The sequence below is a fragment of the Bos indicus genome, chromosome 28 (assembly GCF_029378745.1).
Source record: "Bos indicus isolate NIAB-ARS_2022 breed Sahiwal x Tharparkar chromosome 28, NIAB-ARS_B.indTharparkar_mat_pri_1.0, whole genome shotgun sequence".
NCBI classification, from domain to species: Eukaryota; Metazoa; Chordata; class Mammalia; order Artiodactyla; family Bovidae; genus Bos; species Bos indicus.
Window position 1 is genome coordinate 18442100 of NC_091787.1, and position 26073 is coordinate 18468172.

The 26073-nt window shown below is 38.7% G+C and overlaps 1 protein-coding gene across 3 annotated transcripts in view; it reads right to left on the minus strand.

Moving 5' to 3' along the window:
• The window catches only part of RTKN2 (rhotekin 2), a 165125-nt gene that overhangs the window by 91181 nt on the left and 47871 nt on the right, over positions 1-26073 (minus strand). For 2 of the 3 annotated variants that reach the window (XM_070782163.1, XM_070782162.1), the window contains one exon: positions 15007-15203. In XM_070782163.1, coding sequence (XP_070638264.1) covers positions 15007-15182 — 176 coding nt within the window. In that variant the 5' untranslated portion in view covers positions 15183-15203. Of the gene's footprint in view, positions 1-15006; positions 15204-23345; positions 25393-26073 lie in introns of those variants that run through there. The other variant, XM_019954284.2, reaches the window with a different exon arrangement.

Below are 26073 nucleotides of genomic sequence, written 5' to 3' on the forward strand. Positions count from 1 at the left end.
CAAAACAATTGGCCACCTGATGCAAAGAGCTGACTCACTGGAAAAGGCCTGATCCTGGGAATGATTGGAGGCAGGAGAAGGGGACAACAGAGGACAAGATGGTTGGATGGCATCACTGACTCAATGAACATAAGTTTGAGCAAGTTGGGTGATGGTGAAGGCCAGGGAAGCCTGGCATGCTGCAGTCCATGGGGTCGCAAAGTGTTGGACATGACTGAGCAACTGAAAACCAACTGCAGAACACAAAATAAGATCAACTTATTTAATCCTCTCCTCTAGAAGATGGATACAAAATCTGGTGGCTACCACAGCCCTGGTAGGGGCTCCGAAAGCATTGTGGTTCAGAAGTTGTTAGTCTTGTGGAGAAGAGACACACACAATTGCCGAGGTATCCTTTGAAGGTTTGGCCATGAAAAAAAGAAGGAAGGAAGAAGACAAGGAAGAGGAGGGGAGAGGGAGCAAGAGGAGGCAGAGAAAGGGTGGGGATGGGGGGACGAGAAAGAAGAGGAGGAAGAGAAAGGAACTGAAATTAAAACCCCTTAGATATAAAATAGCATCAAACTATCCGAAAATCAGGAGAAGGAAATGGCAACCCACTCCAGTGTTCTTGCCTGGAGAATCCCAGGGACGGGGAGCCTGGTGGGCTGCCGTCTATGGGGTTGTACAGAGTCGGACACGACTGAAGCGACTTAGCAGCAGCAGCAGCAGCCACCCCCACCCCTCGAGGCTTTAACTCCAGGAAAACTTTCTGAAAATAAAAGAACTGAATATTTTAAGTCACTCAGTCGTGTCCAACTCTTTGAAACCCCATGGACGGTAGCCTGCCAGGCTCCTCTGTCCACAGAATTCTCCAGGCAAGAATACTGGAGTGAGTTGCCATCCCCTTCTACAGGGGATCTTTCCAACCCAGTGATTGAACCTGAGTCTCCTCTATGGCAGGCAGATTCTTCACCATCTGAGTCAATATTTCAAAGGCACTAAATGAGCCAAAATGCTCAGCCTTAGTCATATACCAGATAAATGACCTGGTCTTTTTAAAAAAGGAAAAAAATCAGACGTGAATTTATTGATAACAATACAACAATGGAGCAAGGTATTCAGAGAATCTCAGCGAAAGAAAGTGTTGGCCAAGGATTTCATATCCAATCAAGCTGTACTTTAGGTACCAACACTAAAGAAAAGCACTTTAAAGATACAAGAATGTGAAGAAAACTGTATTTCACTTTAAGGAATCCACTAGCTCATGAGCTTCCTCTAAACAACAGATGATTTTAGAAAGCATAACAAAAAGACAGGTATCAAACATTTTATTTATTGAACTGCAGACCAAAGACTAAAATAAAGGTGAGGATACAAGTGCAGGATTGGTATGTAAACACTATCTACTTAGCAAAACAGAAATACAACTCTAAAAAAAGAAGACAGAACGGTAGAAAAGGAAGAAATGGGAAAATAGAATAAGTTCATTGATTTCCACACAGAAAATTGTAAGTATAAACAAAATGGTATCATGTTGCTGCTGCTGCTCCTGCTAAGTCGCTTCAGTCTTGTCCGACTCTGTGCGACCCCATAGGCAGCAGCCCACTAGGCTCCCCCATCCCTGGGATTCTCCAGGCAAGAACACTGGAGTGGGTTGCCATTTCCTTCTCCAATGCATGAAAGTGAGAAGTGAAAGTGAAGTCACTTAGTCGTGTCTGACTCTTAGTGACCCCGTGGACTGCAGCCTACCAGGCTCCTCCGTCCATGGGATTTTCCAGGCAAGAGTACTGGAGTAGGTTGCCATTGCCTTCTCCAAAATGATATCATATAAAGCAGAAAAACAAAATAGGAGAAGCCTAAGAAAAAAAAGAATTAAGGTCATTATAAAGCTAACAGTATATAGTTTTTAAACATACAAAGTTCCAGTACTACAATGACAATCAATCTTCTTAAATCAAAAAAAGAATAAGGAAAACAGGCCACATATAAAAGACAAGCTATAATTATAATACACATAAGTTAACATATAAGAATATGACAAAACTGAAATCAAGTATATCAGCTATATATATATATAAAATATATATATTGTATATATATAAAACATATATTTTAAAGTATATCAGCTATATATATATATAAAATCAAACCCAGTTCTCCTGCATCACAGGAGGATTCTTTACCATCTAAGCCACCAGGGAAGCCCTAATTTCTCTAGTAAAAGGATTTTCAGATAGGCTCATAATGTAAAACTCATGAATACAAGAAACACACTTTCAACAAACAATTCATAAAGGCTATTTAGAGATGGACAAAGATATACCAAACAAATGCAAACAATAAGAAATCAGAGTACATAATCTTGTTATCAGGAAATTGTAGAACTCAGATCCAAAAGCTTTACAGGACAACAACAAAAGGAGACTCTGTAATGCTAAAGGCAGCAACTAGCAATGAATACATAACAAGTACTTAAGTACCAAATGTTTCATAAAACAGAAAGTATAGGATATAGAAGGGTAAGACAGCAAAACCTTAATAATAACAAAAATCTTAACCTCTTTTGGTCCAAGACAGTTCAAGTGGTCAAAAAATAAGGCAATAGAAGATCTTAAAAACGTAGCCAATAACACAGATCTTTTGCATATATATGAAAAAGTGAAGTGAAAGTCACTCGGTCACGCTGACTCTTTGCAACCCCATGAACTATATACAGTCCATGGAATTCTTCAGGGCAGAATACTAGAGCAGGTAGCCAGTTCATCCTTCTGGGGATCTTCCCAACCCAGGGATCGAACTCAGGTCTCCTGCACCACAGGCAGATTCTTTACTGTCTGAGCCACCAGGGAAGCACAAGAATACTAGAGTGGGTAGTCTATACCTTCTCCAGCAGATCTTGCTGACCCAGGAATCGAACTAGGGTCTCCTGCATTGCAGGCGGATTCCTGACCAGCTGAGCTACCAGAGAAGCCCCATTGCATATATGTAAGTATACATAGATATTGAACTTTGTTCAGTTCAGTGCCTCAGTTCAGTTCAGTTCAGTCACTCAGTCATGTCCGACTCTTTGCGACCCCATGAATCACAGCACGCCAGGCCTCCCTGTCCATCACCAACTCCCGGAGTTCACTCAAACTCATGTTCATCGAGTAGGTGATGGCATCCAGCCATCTCATCCTCTGTCATCCCCTTCTCCTCCTGCCCCCAATCCCTTCCAGCACCAGGGTCTTTTCCAATGAGTCAACTCTTCGCATAGGTGGCCAAATTATTGGAGTTTTGCATCAGTCCTTCCAATGAACACCAATGACTGATCTCTGTTAGGATGGACTGGTTGGATCTCCTTGCAGTCCAAGAGACTCTCAAGAGTCTTCTCCAACACCACAGTTCAAACCCATCAATTTTTTGGCACTCAGCTTTCTTCACAGTCCAACTCTCACATCCATACATGACACTGGAAAAACCATAGCCTTGACTAGATGGATCTTTGTTGGAAAAGTAATGTCTCTGCTTTTCAACATGCTATCTAGGTTGGTCAAAACTTTCCTGCCAAGGAGTAAGAGTCTTTTTATTTCATGGCTGCAATCACCATCTGCAGTGATTTTGGAGCCCAAACAAATAAAGTCTGACACTGTTTCCACTGTTTCCCCATCTATTTTCCATGAAGTGATGGGACCAGATACCATGATCTTACTTTTCTGAATGTTGAGCTTTAAGCCAACTTTTTCACTCTCCTCCTTCACTTTCATCAAGAGGCTTTTTAGTTCCTCTTCACTTTCTGCCATAAGGGTGGTGTCATCTGCATATCTGAGGTTATCGATATTTCTCCCGGCAATCTTGATTCCAGCTTGTGCTTCTTCCAGCTCAGTGTTTCTCATGATGTACTCTGCATAGAAGTTAAATAAACAGGGTGACAATATACAGCCTTGATGTACTCCTTTTCCTATTTGGACCAGTCTGTTGTTCCATGTCCAGTTCTAACTGTTGGTTCCTGACCTGCATACAGATTTATCAAGAGGCAGGTCAAGTGGTCTGGTATTCCCATCTCTTTCAGAATTTTCCACAGTTTGTTGTGATCCACACAGTCAAAGGCTTTGGCATAGTCAATAAAGCAGAAATAGATGTTTTTCTGGAACTCTCTTGCTTTTTCCATGATCCAGCAGATGTTGGCAATTTGATCTCTGGTTCCTCTGCCTTTCCTAAAACCAGCTTGAACATCAGGAAGTTCACGGTTCACGTATTGCTGAAGCCTGGCTTGGAGAATTTTGAGCATTACTTTACTAGTGTGTGAGATGAGTGCAATTGTGTGGTAGTTTGAGCATTCTTTGGCATTGCCTTTCTTTGGGATTGGAAAGAAAACTGACCTTTTCCAGTCCTGTGGCCACTGCTGAGTTTTCCAAATTTGCTGGCATATTGAGTGCAGCACTTTCACAGCATCATCTCTCAGGATTTGAAAGAGCTCAACTGGAATTCCATCACCTCCACTAGCTTTGTTCGTAGTGATGATTTCTAAGGTCCACTTGACTTCACTTGAATTCCAGGATGTCTGGCTCTAGGTGAGTGATCACACCATCGTGATTATCTTGGTTGTGAAGATCTTTTTTGTACAGTTCTTCTGTGTATTCTTGCCACCTCTTCTTAATATCTTCTGCTTCTATTATGTCCATACCATTTCTGTCCTTTTTGACCTCATCTTTGCATGAACTGTTCCCTTAGTATCTCTAATTTTCTTGAAGAGACCTCTAGTCTTTCCCATTCTATTGTTTTCCTCTATTTCTTTGCACTAACCACTGAGGAAGGCTTTCTTATCTCTTCTTGCTATTCTTTGGAACTCTGCATTCAAATGGGTGTATCTCTCCTTTTCTCCTTTACTTTTCACTTCTCTTCTCTTCACAGCTATTTCTAAGGCCTCCTCAGACAGCCATTTTGCTTTTTTGCATTTCTTTTTCCTGGAGATGGTTTTGATCCTTGTCTCCTGTACAATGTCACAAACCTCTGTCCATAGTTCATCAGGCACTCTGTCTATCGGATCTAATCCCTTGAATCTATTTCTCACTTCCACTGTATAATCATAAGGGATTTGATTTAGACCATGTCTGAATGGTCTAGTGGTTTTCCCTACTTTCCTCAATTTAAGTCTGAATTTGGCAATAAGGAGTTCATGATCTGAGCCACAGTCAGCTCCCAGTCTTGTTTTTACTGACTGTATAGAGTTTCTCCATTTTGCCTGCAAAGAATATAATCCATCTGATTTTGGTGTTGACCATCTGGTGATGTCCATGTGTAGAGTCTTCTCTTGTGTTGTTGGAAGAGGGTGTTTGTTATAACCAGTGCATTCTTTTGGCAAAACTCTATTAGCCTTTGCTCTGCTTCCTTCTGTACTCCAAGGCCAAATTTGCCTGTTACTCCAGGTGTTTCTTGACTTCCTACTTTGGCATTCCACTCCCCTATATTGAAAAGGACATCTTTTTCAGGTGTTAGTTCTAGAAGGTCTTGTAGGTCTTCACGAACCATTCAACTTCCAGCCTGAACTTTGTACTTTGATTAAAATAAATTCAACTTCAAAAATCTGTAAGACAGTCATGAAAGCTGACCACATGAAGTCAGAGAGAAAATGTCAAAGCATTTTGTAAAGTAGGAAAAAATAAAAATTTATCTGATCAAGATGCAATGTTAAGAGTAACTCATATACGAGAAAGTCTCCCAGAGAAAACAATTTAAAATATGGACAAACTATTTAAAACACAACTAGGAATAAATTGGACAGAGAAGGAAGTGGCACCATGGTATATTCATACAGAGAAATACTTATCAATAAAAAGGAACAATACATGCTAGCTACTGAAGAGTCTCACTGATGTATGCTAGTTAGTGAAGAATCTCAAAAATATTATGCTAATGAAAAAAACAGGGTATGCACTGGACAAATTCTATTTTTATTAATTTCTAGAGGCAAAATTAAGGCAAAATCTATGGTGAAAAAAAGAAAAAGAACAGTGTTTGCCTCTTCAAGTGGGAACAGAGGCAGGTACTACTCATCCAGCATTGAGGAAAAACAAACAAAGCATATACAGAAAGCATAGTTTATTCAAAGAGGGATAAAAGGCAACACCAAACTGACAGAAGTAATGAATGGCTGTTTATGAAACTGATAACATAAAACACAGAGAGAGAGAGAGCTATTTTAAGTAACTTTTAAACTTTTAACCTTTTATCCACAAGAATGTATATATATTTGTATGTATACACACACACATATGCAAAAAAAGAACTTTCATCATAAAAAATAATCTGAACTGATAGATGAATAGATATAAGACAAAGCAAATATAGTAAAATATTAATTGCAGAGTCTAGGTTGCAGATATATCAGTCTTCACAGTATAATTCTTTCAACTTTTATGTACACTGTAAAGTTTTAATAATTCCTATAGGTCAGAAAAGAACTACAAGGACATCTTGAACTTGCTCAGATGGATTTATATCAGCAATCATGCTGGTATTATAATTATGAAACTGTTTTATATAATCATAGTATAAAACAAATATATATACAAATCAAATAAGGAAATATATTGCTGTTTCTTAGGAATTAAGATATTTAGTATAAGAAAAAGAGATACAAAGTAATTCAAAAAACTTATAAATATCAATATAAACTCATCAGTTTTTAAGTCTTTCCCATAGTTATACCATTTTCAAGGCCTAAAATTAGCAATCCCAATAAAAGTGAGCATACCTAATGCTCGTATCTTGGTTTAAAATCACCACTGACGCTTAAAGCAGATCAAGATTCATTAAAGAAATGGCAGACTCTAGGTCTAATGCACAGAAAATACAAGGCAAACCTGGGTCTCCTTTTGTGCCAGAAAGTAAGACAGTTTCTAATGACTAATAGAGAGACAAGTCAAAAGGACAAAGAAGCCAGTTTAAAGGACCTTCCATTAAACAAAATTGGGACAATTTAATCTATAAAAAAGATTAATGAATATAAATGAAAATAACACACTGGATTAAAAACCCCCACAAATCTATGGAGACAGAAAGAAGAGGAATGCCCTTCCTTACAAAAGAATATTAGCCAAAAGTTATAGGAAAACAGAGTATTATTAATAGATAATGCCTGTCTTATAAAGTCCTAATAATTTAGGCAAGGATCATAAATGGATATAATCATTAAATGAAAGCTTGTTGGATAACAGAATATTCTCCCAGCTACAATGTAACAGCCCAAAGATTACTTATGAATCATGAAGGGAAAGCTATTATAGTATCACAGAGGAGAAATGTGGCAACTGCTATTTAAACCAAGCGATCAAACTCAACATTATTTAAAGCAGTAAAAACCAGTATCATATTGTTACACATTGCAGAATATACAGTATCCAATCTCACTTAGAAAAATTATTGAAAAATACGTTTAATCAGAATCTGACTAAGATCCAACTTTCAGTTACAGCAAAAAATGAGAAAAAGTTCAGTAATACCATAAACAATTAACTGATAGGAATTGGGGGATGCAACCCCAAAATACGCCAAAATGGCATACTATTTTGAATTAAAGTTACCTAAGAAATAGTTCATGCAAGAACACCCTAACCCTCCTTTGTTCCCCTGAAAGCAGGAAACAAGGCTCCTATGGGAAGATCTCCTCCCTGTGCTGGAGGATGGAGGCATCCTTATTGCCAGAGACACATAGTTTGGGGCAGAGAAGCTATATATGCAAACGTCATTACTTCTTCATTAATTTGCTACTCTAAGCTCAAATCTCTTTGTTTTCTCAAATCCTCACAAATAATTTACTCTTTGTCCAAAAAGGTATATAAAATAAACAACCTGCCTTGGTCAATTTTTGAATCTTTTAGTTATGTTCAGTTTAGTTCAGTCTCTCAGTCATGTCCGATTCTTGGCGACCCACGAACAGCAGCATGCCAGGCCTCCCTGTCCATCACCAACTCCCGGAGTCCACCCAAACCTATGTCCATCGAGTTGGTGATGCCATACAACCATCTCATCCTCTGCCGTCCCCTTCTCCTCCTGCCTTCAATCTTTCCCAGCATCAGGGTCTTTTCAAATGAGTCAGCTCTTCTCATTAGGTGCCAAAGTATTGGAGTTTCAGCTTCAACATCACGGCCTCCAATAAACACCCAGGACCGATCTCCTTTAGGATGGACAGGTTGGATCTCCTTGCAGTCCAAGGGACTCTCAAGAGTCTTCTCCAACACCACAGTTTAAAAGCATCAGTTCACTGGCACTCAGCTTTCTTTATAGTCCAACTGTCTCATCCATACATGACCACTGGAAAAACCATAGCCTTGACTAGAGATGTCTCTGCTTTTTAATATGCTGTCTAGGTTGGTCATAACTTTCCTTCCAAGGAGTAAGCGTCTTTTAATTTCATGGCTGCAATCACCATCTGCAGTGATTTTGGAGCCCCCCAAAATAAAGTCAGCCATTGTTTCCACTGTTTCCCCATCTATTTGCCATGAAGTGATGAGACAAGATGCCATGATCTTACTTTTCTGAATGCTGAGCTTTAAGCTAACTTTTTCACTCTCCTCTTTCACCTTCATCAAAAGGCTCTTTAGTTCTTCTTCACTTTCTGCCATAAGGGTGCTGTCATCTGCATATCTGAGGTTATTGATATTTCTCCCAACAATCTTGATTCCAGCTTGTGCTTCCTCCAGCCCAGCGTTTCTCATGATGTACTCTGCATATGAGTTAAGTAAGTAGGGTGACAATATACAGCCTTGATGTACTCCTTTTCCTATTTGGAACCAGTCTATTGTTCCATGTCCAGTTCTAACTGTTGCTTCCTGACCTGCATACAGGTTTCTCAAGAGGCAGGTCAGGTGGTCTGGTATGGGACCACCATATATACAAAATTAAATTTGTTTTTCTTTTACTAATCTGTCTTGTATTAGACCAGTCAAAAGAAATCAGAGGGGCAAATGGAAAAATTTTCCCTCCCCTGTACAGACAAATATAAAATGCAGAATACTTTTAGAGGATATTTTTTAAAGTCTAGAATCTTCAAAGCATCAATGACAAGTAGTTTTTAGAAAATGGTAAAATGATAAAAGAAACTAAAGAGACATAATCAAATGAATCTTGATTGAATTCTTGTTTGAGAAAAGCAATTATAAAGAATTTTCTTTTGACAACCAGGATAAACTGAATATTGACTGAATATTAGTTGATTATTATGGAATTCCTGTCAGTATTTTACATATGATAATCGTACTTTGGTTATGTAGGAAAATGTTCTTGTTTTTAGATGATACATGCTGAACTATTGAAATATACATCCCATGTTGTCTGCAACTTATTTTCAAATGCTTAAACACAGACAAAGAAAAATGTGTGTGTGTGCGTATGCATGCATGTGTTGTGTGAGCGAAAAATAAAAATATGCATGTGTGCACATGCAGGCATGCAAGTGTATATGAGTACAAAGATAAAGACGGAGAAAGAGCGAACATATTTGGCAAACTTCCAGGTGGAGAATAAAGATGATGTCTATCATACTATTCTTATAAGTTTTTACATCTGAAATTTCACAATAAAAAATTGATTTTAAAAAAGTTAACAAAGTAGAGAATAAAAAAGGACAATCGAGAACATGGCAAGCATAGAGGCCAGCAAAAACATTAAGAACCTAAGAACAAGGAATAAAGTAACAAGAAGAATAAGAAGTAACTGCCATACAATTAACAATTATTCAATTATAAGCCCTATTTGTTCATCATACACATGGAAGGGAGAATGACACAAAACATTATGAAGCACAAGTTAAACTGTTCTTAAATAATTACACGGCACTATTAGGTGTTCTGGGGGATACAAAGGTGAAAGAGAAAAGAATCAACATCAGGTGAATTGCCTTCAAGCTCTAGGCATCATTTCTATTTCACCAGTAAGTATGAACCAGACATTGTCCCTGTCTCCGAAAGTTTATCATGTAATTGAAAATACATATTCCAAAGAGAATATATTACGTTACAGTGAGATATTCATGGCTCAAATGTTACTAGAACTAAGAGGAAGCAAATAATCATTTTTTGAATCCTTACTGTGAGCATAAGTAAGAAATTATCTTTTTCTGAACTCACTTATGAAGGAAACTTTGATGATGCAAGTAAGGTATGGCAGAACAAAAAAGGTCTATAAAATGGAAACAGAAGATAGGACACTTCAGTATAAACAAAAGCAGGGGCAGGAAAATTCCAAATCCATTTCGGGGATACAGACCAAGCATTTGGCTGAAATAAATTTGCAAAGTAGAAATTAACAAACTAATTTGTAAACTATTATGGAAGTAGTTTGAGATCAGACCACAAATGCAGTGTCTATCTAAAGAATTTTAGTAAATGGAAACCATTAGCTGTCTTTAAGAAGTGAACCAATATAAGCAATTCTTTATGGCTATACGGGCTTCCCAGGTGGCACAGTGTTAAAGAATCCACCTGATAACGCAGGACACATAAGAGATACAGGTTTGATCCCTGGGTTGGGAAGATCCCCTGGAGTAGGAAATGGCAACCCACTCCAGTATTTGCCTGGAAAATTCCACAGACAGAGGAGTCAGGCATAAGGGTCAGAACAGTGCAATGAACTAGGCACAATTCACATTGCACGCGTATGTGTGTGTGTGCGCGCACATACAGGAAAAGGTGGTGAGTTTGACTCACCAATTAAACAACTAGCATATTGACAGACTGCTATAAACAAGCAATCCTATCCTCTAAACTAATGTCGTAAGCTGTCCACACTCTACCTCTCACCCCTACTACTACTGTCTACTCAACCTAGAAAGCTTTCTATATTTCACTTTTTTGGGGGGTGGGGGGCTGCACTGGGTCTTCATTGCTGTGCGCAGGCTTTCTCTAGTGTGGCAAGTGGGGGCTACACTTCATTGAGGTACATGGGCTTTTCATTCTGGCGACTTCTCTTGTTGCAGAGCACAGGCTCTAGGGCTCACAGACTTCAGGTATTGTGGGTTCCTGGGCTCTAGAGCACAGGCTCAGTAGCTGTGACACATGGGCTCAGTCGCTCTGAAGCATGTGGGATCTCCCCAAACCAGGGATTAAACCCATATCCCCTGCACAGGCAGGTCGATTCTTAACCAGGTAAATCCCTTCACTTTTTCCTGAGTCACTCTGACTCTACTATGAATTTTATACAAACCTAAACATTTTTTGCATATCTAGATGTAAAAAATGGATAATATACCAGAAGTTAAAGAGAACAAGGCTTCTGTTACATTATTAGAATATTATAGTAAGGCAACATTTAACCCATTATCAATATTCCCAGGTGGTTAAAAAAAGAGCTAATGATATGACTATATCACAGATTTATCAAGTAGGGTTCCTCAACTAAACCAGAAAATGACTACTATTTTCTCAGTTCTCCCAAGAACGGTACCAAACTAGCACTGTTCCCCATATACAGACGTTAAGCCATTGTATAGAATGCATGTCTTGGAGCATCAGGGCTTGTTTCTTGAAACCTCAGTTAACCAGACTATAAAATGAAGCAAGACTATTTGTTTACTTATAAGACAATTCCTAATAAATTAAGAAATAACTGAAACTGTTTGCAGAATGCTTGTTTCTGTGTAGAGAGCACCTCGCGTGAATATCAAAAAAATCCAAAACTCATGTATTAGTTTTTATAAAACTCTCATCAAAAGTTACTTATTTGATCACTTCATCTGTCCTTAAATTTGTTGTTCAGTTGCTCAGTCGTATCCAACTCTTTGTTCTTAAATATTTTCCTTAAAAATTGATTATTTCATTATTTTGTCTCACCATCATTTTCAATAGTCTGCCAGATAACCTTCCCAAAAACCCATTTTATCATACCTCTTTCTTGTTGAAAATAAAATGATAAAAGATAAGCAAACAATGAACTAAACATAAAGCCTTCAAATAACTTACTAGAGTAGCTTGGGGTAGTACAGAGTACATGGCTTCTTTGGGGAGGGTGAAGTTTTCTCTGGCATTTAAGTCATTTGGGTTCACATCCCAAACAGAGAGACACTACTGGGTGCCCTTTGAAACAGTTGCTTAGTATTTCTAAGTCCCTATCCCAAATCTTCAATAAAGTAGTTTATACCTTTCTCAGCTTGTGATGTGGTATTTATAAACGCCCTGGCACAGAATATGCCAGCTAGAAAGACTATCAGGAAATAACAATTAAATTTCTATCATTGTAAACTTTCTTGACTCTTTGCTATCCACATCCTTTCCCACTTTGGCTTGATCTTCAGCTTCATCCAAACACATCTTTTCACTGCAATTGAATAATTCATGCTCATCTTTCATCCCAAACTTTTGAGATTTTCTTTCTTAGAATCCTGCTTTCCTCCTACTCAACAAACCAAACTCTATCTATCCAATTCTTCCATTAGACCTTCCTTAACTATACCATTTTATAGTGATTTAACTCTTCTTTGAAAAACTCTAGATGTAGTCCATTAATTTTTTGACATTTTATCATAAAATTTTAGAGAAGGTAGACTAGTGTTAGGCAGTAGGCTCATTAAAGTGCTATTTAAGTTCTGGCAGCAAAGTAAAACTGGAATACTTTTCTACCTTGAAGACCACCAAAACGAAGAAAGGTACAGACTGCTGAGTCTCTGAAGGTAAAGTATTTGACTGCTGAATATACAAATATACTCACACTTTGACAAATTCTGTTCTTTGAATTTGAATTCACTAGCACAATATTTAGTAAATGTTCTACAAGTAGTAGATATTTGATAAATACTGGAGTGATTAATCAAATGCCATAATTTACATAACTTTCTTGAAGGAACTAAAAAAAAAACTATCATGGGATTCTTTTTTATCTTTAGGCTCTTTTATGTAATAAGAAAGTGAGTACTGTAATTTTCAGGTACATTTGATCAGTGACCTCGGGTTATATGTGCACATAACAAAAAGAAGTTGTAAACAAAATAATTCATACAGAATATTCAGATTTTTAAAGAAATAATAATTAACAGATGCAATGTTTCTATATGAGTGATAAACAAATATAAATGTTGAAATATAAAAGAAATATACCATCAAAGCTATTTTTATCAAAGATAATAAGTAAAGAAACTGAAGGTTGTACACATTTTCAGGTGAGAGTTCCAGATATTTTTTCTTATCTTTGTTATATAAATCCAACAGGGATTAAGACAATTTAACATTTTTACAAATCAGCAACTTCAGGAAAGCTGTACTGTCAAATTAATAAAATGGCCAGTTCACAAATCATCGTAAATATTTAAGAACATAAATATGAAGGGCAGATGTGATTCCCAGAGAACATTCTATGTAATTGTGAGTGATGACAAATACTGAGTGTTTAGTCCCACATTGTATACTTAAACCGGCTTCCCAGGTGGCCCAGTGGTAAAGAAGATGTGAGAGCCACAGGTTGAATCCCTAGGTCGGGAAGATCCTGTGGAGCAGGAAATAGCAACCCACTCCAGTATTCTTGCCTGGAAAATCCCATGGACAGAGGAGCCTGGCGGGCTACAGTCCATAGGGTCCCAAAGAGTCGGACACAACTGAGCATGCCTATACTTAAAATCCAGTGCTTCTCAAACTTTCCCACTTAAACAATCCTCCTAAACAAAATATTGTTATAAATCCTCCTTGACAAAATATTGCTAGGAGAAGCAATATATACCCCCGTGAGTAGCATAATATAAAACTAAGCCACACTTCTAAATTTCTTACACTTTATCTTAAAAATTCATGCTACAAAAAGATATGCCATAGTTTTTCTTTGGCTTTGCCTGTCTTCTGACACATAATCATGTACTCTAAGTAATATATTTGGCCCATTTGGGAAGCACTGACTTATTATGGGTATCTGAAAAATATTTTCCTACATTATGATACTGGAATAACTTCATTTTATAATGCCAGGGATAAATAATAGTGAAAATTATTTGACATATTATGAATACTAATTATATAAAAGGTGTTTTTAGGTTTTTAATATATATCTTAATTTTCAAAATGTAAATATTATGTCAACTGTAGAAAAGAAATTTTTCTTTACTACAGAAATTAAACAGAGATTAAACAGCTATCCCAAGGGAATAAAGCTAATAAATACTAGCCACTTTGTACACAAGTGTTTATTATATGATTTCATCAATATTTTATTTTTACAGAAACTTTCTCTGATGTGTGACTTTACCTTACTTTTCAAGAATTTCATGGAGGAGTACTGTGAACATCCAAATCAATGGCCACTAATGTCTAAAAAGAAACTTTTAACTAGTGCTATAGCTTTAACAATGATTAACCATGGATAATGTAAAACCATTTATATGATAAAGGAAGCCAGTATCTAGTCACTGAGTCAATTCTAAGGTCCAAATAAAACCTGGCACTGTAAAAGGCAGCACAAATCGACAGAGAGAACAAGGACCAGGAGTTACTTAGCAAATCATAAGTAACCTCTCATTAGCTTCTGTCACTAGTTAAAATATGAGTTGAGTGACTTGCTTCACTAGAACTTACACTCACCATACAAAAGGAATGTGCGTGCTGATTTTTAAGTTCCCTCCCGTTGATATCTTTAATTCTATTCATAGCTTTAATTTTGTTGCCCACTCATTTCAACTTCTATACCTAAGTTTCCCTTTCTCTCAGATAGTACCTTTTTAACAGTTTAAGTAATTAGCTTTTAAAAATTTACATTTGTACACATTAATACTCTAGTATCAATCTTGATCCTTCTCAAAATATTTCCTCACTCCTTGCTTCTTAACCACTTCATTTTACAACCTTAAAGTAATGAAAACAATAAAACTGCCCAGTAAAAACTGCTGCCTTAATAGTACGTTTACTCTGAGCCCTACTGTCAAAACATTTATGATACTAGAGGCTACTTCAGTATATTTTTTAAAAGCTTTGGTGATTTGACATTTAGATTAAATTTAAGGTTGAATCACACAGTGTTTTTAATGTAAATATTTAAGTACATTAAAAACCAAAGGTAAACAATGCCACTAACCATTTTCCAGCTTGATTTGCAATCTGCTCTTCTAACTTCTGCAGCTCCAATGTGTAAGCCATTATTCGAGCATTGCACACCATGAGATTCTTAACTGCCTGCAAAATCTGGCCTTTTTGAGTGCTCAAAGAAAGGAGTTTCCATATTCCTTCTCGTATTCGAATTTCCAAATCCATTTTTTCTTGAATGCTGCAGTTCTTAGAAAAGAGAGAGGGGGAAAAAAGCATTTTAAAAGGCAGCAAAACACAGAATAATATTTCTTTATATTCCTAAAAAATGAAACGTACTATCTAGTATTATAATTTTATAACATATCAGGAAAGTAATAAAGTTTAATATGTGATAGTATAAAAATTGTTAAATACGCTCTGCAAAATCTTAATTTCTTGCTTTATTAGGGAGCCTTTATAATCTACTAGAAAAACAGAACAGAAACAAAAGTGAGAAATACTACATATTTTTACTGTAATTGTACAAGGTTGAATAGTGCCCCCCAAACATTCTCGTCCTCCCAGAACCTCAGAATGGGACCTTATCTGGACAGTTTTGCAGATATAATTAGTTAAGATGAGGTCATACTAGGTTCATTTTGGCCCTAAATCCAATAACTATTGGCCTCATAGCAAAGTCAGACGGAGAAACAGAGGAACACACAGAGAACTCGATGTGAAGATGCAGGTAAAGACTGCAGTAATGAGTCTACAAGCCAAGGAACACCAATATTGCCAGCAACCATCAGAAGCTGGAAAAGGCAATGACAGATTCTTCTCTAGTCCCTTCAGCAGGAACATAGCCCTGCAGATACTTCTGGACTCCAGAACTACGACAGAAAAAATTTCTATTGTTTTAAGCCATTCAATTTTCGTACCTTGTTATGGCAACCTCAGGAAACTAACACAAAAATATAATAACCAAGGTGAAAAGTATAGCATATATATGTTTCATGTAAGTTGCACTGTGAAATGGCAAGATGTTAACTGATGATACTGAATTAACCAAGGAAAAACTTTCTAAAAGAACAGATGCTGAACAAAGGAACTAAGGTTTAGCAGCAGAGAGGTTAACAGGCTATTTGTTAGAGTAAGCAATGTAAATAAAATCTCAGAAGCAAGAGAATGAAAGCACCGTGCTAAGAAAATGTCAGGAGCTTTAGCTTCCTGGACCAGAGATTTAGAACATAGTTTTGTATACATTTATTTTAGTTTTAACAGTCACCATGAAACTACTAAATTATTTTAGTTCTGAAAGTCTTTCTTTCATTCTGTACAATGATCTTATAACATCCTGGCTCTAAAAGCAAGTTTCAGATATAACATCAAAATTCTATAAATTGATATGTACTCTTCTGATTTAATTCAGTGACTTTAAAAAAAATTATAAATCGCTAGATACTCTTTGTTATTTTGTTGTTTAGTTGCTAAGTTGTTACTTTTTACTATCCTACAAACATGTGTTAATGCTTCAGTATGTCTACTTCTAAAAACAGATCGCCCTGGTTTCTGTGGTTAAAAAAAAAGAATGCTATAATTTACCTTTTAAATGAAATAAAATCTGTATCAAAAATATGAATGAATCTAATAACAGAAGTTTCAGATACTGAAAAGACAATCTTTTTAAAAAGCAGAAAAGTTAGAGCAATAGTCTATGAAGATTCAGTTCAGTTCAGTCACTCAGTCATGTCCAACTCCTTGCGACCCCATGAATCGCAGCACGCACCAACTCCTGGAGTTTACCCAAACTCATGTCCATAGAGTCAGTGATGCCGTCCAGCCATCTCATCCTCTGTGGTCCCCCCTTCTCCTTCTGCCCCCAATCCCTCCCAGCATCAAGGTCTTTTCCAATGAGTCAACTCTTCACATGAGGTGGCCAAAGTATTGGAGTTTCAGCTTTAGCATCAGTCCTTCCAATGTTAACTGCTGATACTGAATTAACCAAGGAAAAACTTTCTAAAAGACTGATCTCCTTTAGAATGGACTGGTTGGATCTCCCTGCAGTCCAAGGGACTCTCAAGAGTCTTCTCCAACACCACAGTTCAACCCATCAATTCTTCAGCACTCAGCTTTCTTTATAGTCCAACTCTCACATCCATACATGACCACTGGAAAACCCATAGCCTTGACTAGACGGACCTTTGTTGGTAAAGTAGTATCTCTGCTTTTGAATATGCTGTCTAGGTTGCTCATAAGTTTCCTTCCAAGGAGTAAGCGTCTTTTAATTTCATGGCTGCAATCACCATCTGCAGTGATTTTGGAGCCCAAAAAAGTAAAGTCTGACACTGTTTCCACTGTTTCCCCATCTATTTGCCATGAAGTAATGGGACCAGATGCCATGATTTTAGTTTTCTAAATGTTGAGCTTTAAGCCAACTTTTTAACTCTCCTCTTTCACTTTCATCAAGAGGCTTTTTAGTTTCTCTTCACTTTCTGCCATGAGGGTGGTATCATCTGCATATCTGAGGTTATCGATATTTCTCCCGGCAATCTTGATTCCAGCTTGTGCTTCTTCCAGCCCAGCGTTTCTCATGATGTACTTTGCATATGAAGATTACTCGAAAAGAAAAACTGCAGATGATTTAACTTGACTATCCAAATCCAGCAAATGTACTATTCACATGCAGAAACAGACTTGTTTAATTATGTTCTGTAATTACATCATGTAATCACTGTATAAAAACCTTCTTTTGTAGCATAACTCAAAACTGATGTACTATATAAATGTAGTCATTTGCTACTTTTCCTTCTTTACACGTGACTGAATTTCAACAACTCCATCTCATCTTTTTATGACTTGTGAGTCCCAAAGTAAATTCCTTTTTAATGTAATTAGTAATTAATTATAAGAGTTATCTGTGTGACCCACATGTCTATAGAAATAAACTCTGGCAGGCAGGTTAGTATTGGAGAGCGCACTTACAGAGCAACTTGAAACTGGGATGAAAAACTACCCCACAACTCAAATATAAACAAGTACCATCTGGTGCCATTAAATTCAAGTTTGCTTTTTAAACAGTAGAATGAGGCAGCCAGTTGAACTAGCACAGTCATTCTTAAAGCTGCCTACACATTAGAATCACCTCAGGCAAAGAAAAACAAACAATTAGGATTTTTGGAAGTGGAACCTGCACATTTTTTGTTTTTTAAAATTCCTTTGGTGACTCAGTGCACAGTTCAGGTAGAGAACCAGCGCTGGACTGTTTGATATTCCCCAGCAATCTGGGAAATTGCAGAAACCTTAAGGAACCAGCAGGTGGCCACAAAAACACTAAGCAATTGGTTTCTAAGGTTTCTATCCTGTAAATGAAGATTGTCTCTCTTCATCAATTATTGATCAAGACTTCATAAAACTGGAGAGGCTTGGGATAGAGTGGAGAAAGGAAATGTACAGTCAGGGCTTAAAAAATTTTTACAGTATTTGTAGGATTAAAAGTTCATTAAAGAAATGAGATATAGCTGGCAGATATTAGAATTCTAATGTGAAGGACAACTCATTGGAAAAGACCCTAATGCCTGGAAAGATTGAAGGTGGGAGGAGAAAGGGACAACAGAGGATGAGATAGCTGGATGGCATCACCGACTCGATGGACACGAGTTTGACCAAGCTTCGGGAGTTGGGTGATGGACAGGGAAGTCTGGCATGCTGCAGTCCATGAGGTCTCAGAGTCGGACATGACTGAGCGACTGAACTGAACTGATCCTTTAGATCAGACTTCCCAGTGGCTCAGTGATAAACTGCCTGCCAATGCAGGAAACGCAAGTTCGACCCCCCGGGTCAGGAAGATCACCTGGAAAAAGAAATGGCAAACCATTTCAGTATTCTTGCCTGGAAAATCCCATGGACAGAGGAGCTTGGAGGACTACATACAGTCCATGGGGTCGCAAAGAGTCACAACTGAGTTACTGAGCACACACATCCTTTAGAGCGGGGGCGGGGGGGGGGGGGGGGGACGCTAACTATAGTTAACCTAGTGCCTGTTTTTGTAAATAAAGTTGTACTGGCGCACAGTCACGCCCATTTCTATTGTCTATGGCTACTTTCAAACTGCAAAGGCAGAACTGAATAATTTCAAGAGAGACTACGTGGCCCACAAAGCTGAAAATATTTACCATGTGTCCCTTTACAGAAGTGGTTTGCTGATCCCTAACCCAGCCAAATTAACATACATAGTGAACTGTGACCTCACCTCCCTTACTCTACAGTGAGTGGATGTGGATCTTGGAGGGCTGATACAAGTGGGATAAATTAAGTGTATTTTTTTTTTCTGGAGAATCCCAGGGACGAGGGAGCCTGGTGGGCTGCCGTCTATGGGGTCACACAGAGTTGGACACGACTGAAGTGACTTAGCATAGCATAGCATAGTTCATTTAAAATGTTGTGTTAGCTTCTGTTTTTAATGTATTCATGGAGAAACAAAAGGACCAGTTTTGTGTTCTTCATGCAAGTTCTCTTACTGTAGTATATACTATATGATCTCTGGGTCAAGAAGATCCCCTGGAGAAGGAAATGTCAACGCACTCCAGTATTCTGGCCTGGGAAATCCCATGGACAGGGGAGCCTGGTGGGCTATAGCCCATGGGATTACAAGAGTCGGACATGACTTAGCGACTAAACCACCACTACCAGACTAGAATGTACAGTACACATCTATGCTTTATATACAGAGAAAACATCTCTGGTCAAGGAAACTACTCTAACCAAGAAAAGCTTCATGGAGTCAAAGGACTTGGTTTTAGTTAAGAAGGGGTACAAAGCGCTCCAAGGCTAGGAGTGATGTCTAGTGCCAACCACAGTGAGAACAGTGATTGTGTAATGACATAAGCATTCGATGGTGATGCTTACTGACCTCAGAGAGGAAGAGTAGGCAACTAAAATCATATTGGCAGAGTCAAGACCGACTAGGACACATGACAAAAGCATGTCTCTAAATAAGGGCTTGCTATCGAGTCAAACAGAAGCCTTATCTCGTAGGTATTTAAAGTTAGGTTGATAAGACTAACCGGCTACAGCAAGGCTAAGAAGGAAATTGATGACTTAAATGTGGAAACTTAGATAATGTAGGAAACAGAAATATACTAAATTTTAAGAGCTAGAATGGCACACAAAGGAAGAACAAAGAAAATGCCAGAGCGGTGGAATCAAGCACTGACTAAAAAAAAGAAAAAGAAAAACGAAGCTGGCAGCTGGTAAAAAAAAAAACAAAACTGCATGAATCCAGATAGAACCTACACCCACCTAATGCATATAGTTAAACCATGTTAACCGAGAGACTACAATGAAAAAGACTCCAAAATGGCATATACAGATACATTGTTTCCAAAAGAAACTGTGTGTATTTTAAGAATTGTTTATGTACAGAGAAAAGTCTGGAAATTGTTAACAATGCTCATTCTGGGGAATGGAACTAGAGGAAGAGTTCATAAATTCATTTTTCTATGATTACTTTTCTGCAATGAGAAAGTATGCCTTGAATTTTAATTTTTATAAAGACTGCAAAAGCTTAAACATTTATAAGAAAAGGTAGGTGGCTGTTCCAAGTATTCGGATAAATGGGACAAAGGTAGTAACAAAACCAGTCATCTTTCAAGCATGGATGAGTGCTAGGTACTGTTAAGTGGAGTCGCTCAGTCGTGTCCAACTCTTTGCGACCCCATGGAGTGTAGCCTACCAGGCTCCTCCATCCGTCCATGGAATTTTCCAGGCAAGAGTACTGGAGTGGGTTGCCATTTCCTTCTCCAGGAGGATATTCCTGACCCAGGGATCGAACTGGGGTCTCCTGCATTGTAGGCAGACACTTTTACCATCTGAGCCACAAGGGAAGTCCATTAAGTACTTTAAAGAGGTTCTCAAATTCCAACAACTCTCTAGAATAAGCAATTTTCCCATTCCGCAACTGCAGAAACTGCAACTTAGAAAAGACAGCTAACTTATGCAAGGTTCCACAACAAGCAGAATTGGATTTTACCTTAATCAGACTTCAAAGACAATATTCTATGCTGTGAGTAGTGACAGATAACTCTAATGTTCAAGTAGAGAAGTTATACTAGTGAGTGATGATCTCAGAATCTTTGGGCCTATCTTATGGCAGGTTCATTAATATCAAAGGAAATATAAAAATTCAGTGTTAGTCAAGTATAAAATTTTTTTACTGACCCTCAATATTCCTGTTAGATTACAGCCTATTACTATTTGCAATTTTTCTCCACGATCCAAACAGAAGGAATTCCACAACTCAATTATCTTAATTTGTTGCTACCTATGAAATCATTAAGTATTGTACTTTCCTACATGTAAATAATCTCACCTTTATGTATATTTAAGTATTTCTTGTCATTCCACATAAAACTTCTTTAATGACCTTATTCTCATCTCTTTTGTACCATTCCAAAATACTGCTGCTACACACAACTCAATAAGTACGCCTGATCAGCCCCACCAACACCTATGTGATAAATGCAAGAGCCTCAAGATACCACCAATTCACTAGAAATCAAATTTTAAAAAATAATTAGTACGATCGAAGTGAAACAGAGCAGGACCCTTAAGGTCCCTGCCCCCCACGTCCTCAGCTTGCCTTTTTTGCCTGTGAAACATCTTTAGCTTAACAATAAGTTTAATCAGAGAAGTAAGAAAATACAGAAGCAAAGAAAAGCTTGAAAACAGGACAAAACAATAATATCAATAATTTAGTTAGTAAGGAAAGTCAATGCCATTTAGTTCCTTCTCAAGGGCTATAGATAATATTCTAAGCCATATCCCATGAGCTGTCTTATGGATACTGAAACCCCAACCAGGCAGAACAAGCTGTCAATACAAGACCAGACAGTAGCCATTACAGAAGCCGCCATAACTCCAAGAACTGGTCTCAAAGAAATGAGAACAAACCTACCCTGGAAGTGAAGCTTAACTATTTAAAACAATCAAGATGCCACTGGTCAGACTACCAATGACAATTTCAAGATGACTGTCAAAGCTGACTGTGCTATTTCTGCATGCAGCCCCCTCCCTCTGCCTATAAAAGCTTTTGGCCACTTGTCACTGGGGTGAAGTCAGCCTTTGGATACGAGTCTGCCCTCCCCCAGGGCTTCTCTGGTGGCTCAGAGGTAAAGAATCTGCCTTCCATTGCAGGAGACACAGGTTTGATCCCTGGGTCAGGAAGATCCCCTGAAGAAGGAAATACTAGAGTGGATACCGCTCTAGTATTCCTGCCTGAGAAATCCCATGGATGGAGGAGCCTGGTGGGCTACAGCCCATAGTGTCACAAAAGAGTGGAAGGACTGAGGGACTAAAGAACAACAACTGCCCTCCCCAACTCTTTGTTGGCCTCCAAAATGAAGTAAACTTTCCTTTCCACCAACCTTGCCTCTTTATTGGCTTTTAAGCAGTGAGCGACCCAGCTGGATACCAAATTTACAGTTTAAAAAAGGTACACAACGAGATAGAAAAAGAAACACTGCATCGAAATGTTAGAAACTTTTTAAATGCTGCCATAAAGCAGTATAAATTACCGATAAAGCTACTGCACTCTCTGCAGAAAGACTAAATGTCATGCTTTAGTTTTCACACCATTATGAACACTTCCTAATAATTTTGTATCTGCTGAGGATTCTAAGATTTCCAGAAAAGAAAATCGGTTTCTAAGCAAAGATAATAGGTTGGACCATACGAAATTGCTAATATTCTACCAATTCTGATCTACAAAACTGGGAATTTCATATGGTTTAACCTACTTCAGAAGTAGGTAAAACTGGAGATTAAATTGGAAGTGGATATCCCATTCAAAGGCAGAGTTTTCTTTCAAGCCCCATCTTTTAAGTATTCTTTAAAGGTTGAGAGTGGAAAGTATAATCTTTCAATAAATGCCAAGAAATAATAAAAGAATCCACTAGCAGACCAACTGTTTCTCAAGTTCAGATGTTCCAGTTTGCTTCTCCATCCCGCCCCACAGCATCTACAGTAACTATGCTTTACATCAAATCTAGTAACAAGCAAACTGTTCTCCACTGGCCTCGGGTGGGCTTCCGGAAAATCCTGGGGCTCCCAGTCCCCCGAGTCAGCCACACTTGCAAAAAGACAAGGTCCCAATCCTGGGAGGAGGGGTGAGGGGCAGGCGCGTCCAAAAGTCTCTTCCCGCTTCCAGGCCAGTTTCCTAAGAAACTGGGGGCGAGGGTGGGGAGGTGGGAATAGGGAGATCTCCAAGGTCCACTAGGGCCCCCAAAGTGCAGTCGCCTACTTTTTCCTTTTGTTTCTGACCTCGGCTGAATAGAGACGCGGACTGGGGCTTTTCGCGTCCTCCAGACAGAACTACCTCTTGAGGACCTGAAGCCGGGCCCCTCCCTCACTCACCTGCTGGGCCGCAGGCCCCGCCGCGCGGAGTTCGTGTCCCCTCAGGAGGTGCCGCTCCATCTCCAGCGTCACAGCTAGGGCCGCCGGCACAACTCCGAAGCTAAGGTTTGAAAAGCCCGCCCCTGGCTGGAGCCGCGGAGGACGCCAACCGCCGCCACGGCTGTACCAAGTCCCAGCGCAGGGGAGGGGGCGAGGGGGCTGAGAGCCGCCGTGCGCGCAGGCGCAGAGGGTACCCCGCGCAGCCCCTGTCTCAAGTTCGCCGAGACCCGAGTTCCCGGCGCCGGCTGGGAAGTAGGGAGCAGCTGGCCCACTTAAGGGAGAGGTTGCGGTGTGGGCGGGCCTGGGACAGGAGTGGGCGGGGTCGTGGGGAAAGCAAAGCCCACTGAACGCACCTGACGGGAAGCCTGGTTTAGGCTGGTGGTCTTCGAGGCAAGCCTTTTGCGCGCGGACCCTTCGGCCTGCATCTCACCCAAGGCCCGCCAGAGCTCTCAGGGTCAGCTGACCCAACGCTGCAGTCCTTGGACTCCCACAGACAACCTCAATTCCAGAAAACCAAGTGACACTGCCCTCAGCGATCACTCTCTCAAACAACGCAGATTGTCACCCGAGGTCACTTAGAAACCACGGCCTTATTAATCAGGCTGGTGAGACGTCGTGACAGGCATTTCACAAGCCTTTTTCTTTTGTCCCCAATGTTTCTTTGTAATTCCAGATGCCCCTCCCCGCTGCTAAGTAGTCTGTTCTTTCTTGGAAAAAACCCTTTCATTACTCTTTCCCCACCAACATCCAAAGTGACAACAGAATGAGGTATTATTTCCCCAGACTCTGATTTCTTGCTGTCCCTAAAGACCAATATAAAGACCCTTTTAATTATATTGGGAAATTAATTATTGGGAATTAATTATAATGCCAAAATATGGAATCTTTAAAAGTCAAAATTGAAGTGCCAAAGATTTCAGGCCTTTGTAAGTTCTTTAAAACCCCGCTGTCCTCTTGAAAAAGCAACAGAAGCTTCTTTGGCTTCTAACATGTTTTTTCTCCTAAGGGAAGAATCTATCAAAACAACCTTCCCACCCTCATCTCTTAAAGGCCTAGGGCACTTTTCATTCCATAAGTAAAATGAAACATTCAACATTTTTTGTTTGCCTGAGACAGTCCTTGTTTGCGTCTGTTGTCCCAATCAATATTCCACGGATCTTGGCTTGGCCTAGTTAGAGTGGATATAAAATTATGTGGTCACATCCACAAGGCTTTTTTAAACCAGTTAGTCTGAAGATGATCTTGTGAAAATATAAAGGATGCCCTTTCTCTCATAAGGGTAATTTGCCTCTTTGAGGCCCCGGACCAGTGATTCTAGAAGCTGCCCATCTAGGAATGGCCCTCTCCTTACATTAGGAATGTATGAGTCATTAAGGATGATGACCTACATCCTTACACAAAACCATAAAATACATAGAGCTCAAAGCTACTGATACAGAGTTCAACTCATTTTTTCCAAATACAGATCTACATTCCAGAGTCATTAGGTACCCTTCTCTGAGTGCACACCTCTCTCTTATACTTACCACTTTGTGGTATAATTATCCCCTACTCAAAGTGAGTCTCATGAGCCTAGTATAGTACCTGACCCAGAAATATTGGATGCTCATATCAGCCATATATTATTTTTCATATATCACACACAGCTCTCGATCAAAATACTTAGAGAAACCATCACTTCATGGAAACAGGACCAAGCCAGCCAATTGTTTTTTGTTTTGGTTTGTCTTTTAAATAATTGCTTATTTACTGAACCTGGAGTACATTAGACATGCAACCAATTTTAAATTTGCATCTTTTAACTCAGTTTTGAAGTGTTTACACACACACACAAATTAGCATGCAACAGTTGTCCTAAGGTAAAATACAGTCACCTTAAACTGTTGCAAGTATTTTCACCCAAAGTTGAAAAATTGTTTACCCTGAACATATTTAAATATATTGCATAAAACTCATTTCTTGTAGTTTTCCCCTTGCAAAGATCAAAGATAGATAGATAGACAGATATATATATATATATATATATATATGAGTAACCAATATACATCAGTCATAACATAATCCCCACACCAAAACCAGATGTTCCATTAATTTTAAATCCATCATCAGAGACCAAGAAAAGTCTCTAACAAAACAAAATTCACATGTGCCAAAAACGAAAAAGCCAAGAAAAATAAAAACCCTAGTACTAACAGTGATGCTCAGTACCTTTTTTATAGTGGCCAAAATGCCACTGATCAAAAATAAAATAGCAAGCCAACCAGTTTTAAATTGGACACTGAGGTAGGAATATTTGATGAGTAAATACCAGGTATATAATTGGAGATATACTAGGAAAAAGAGACCTAGGAAAGGTCATAGTCTGTAGAACAGACAGTTGCTATTAAAACTATTCTTTTTGGAGAAGATACAATGAGGTTCTGTCTCTTTATTATTCATCAAGGGATGTGCTCAGGAAGTGCTTAAGATACAACTATTATACAGTGATTAAAATAGCTCAAAGTAGGAATGCTATTTCCTTAGTTATACTTAGGTCCTTTGGTATTGCTGCTAATTTCCTCAAACATAGTTTTCTCTGGTGTATGCGATGTACATGAAAATTGAATAATCCATGAAAACCAAAAAATTAAAGATATCACATGAAGTAGTTTGGTCAGCTTGAGGGTGAATGAATGAATGAATTTTAAAA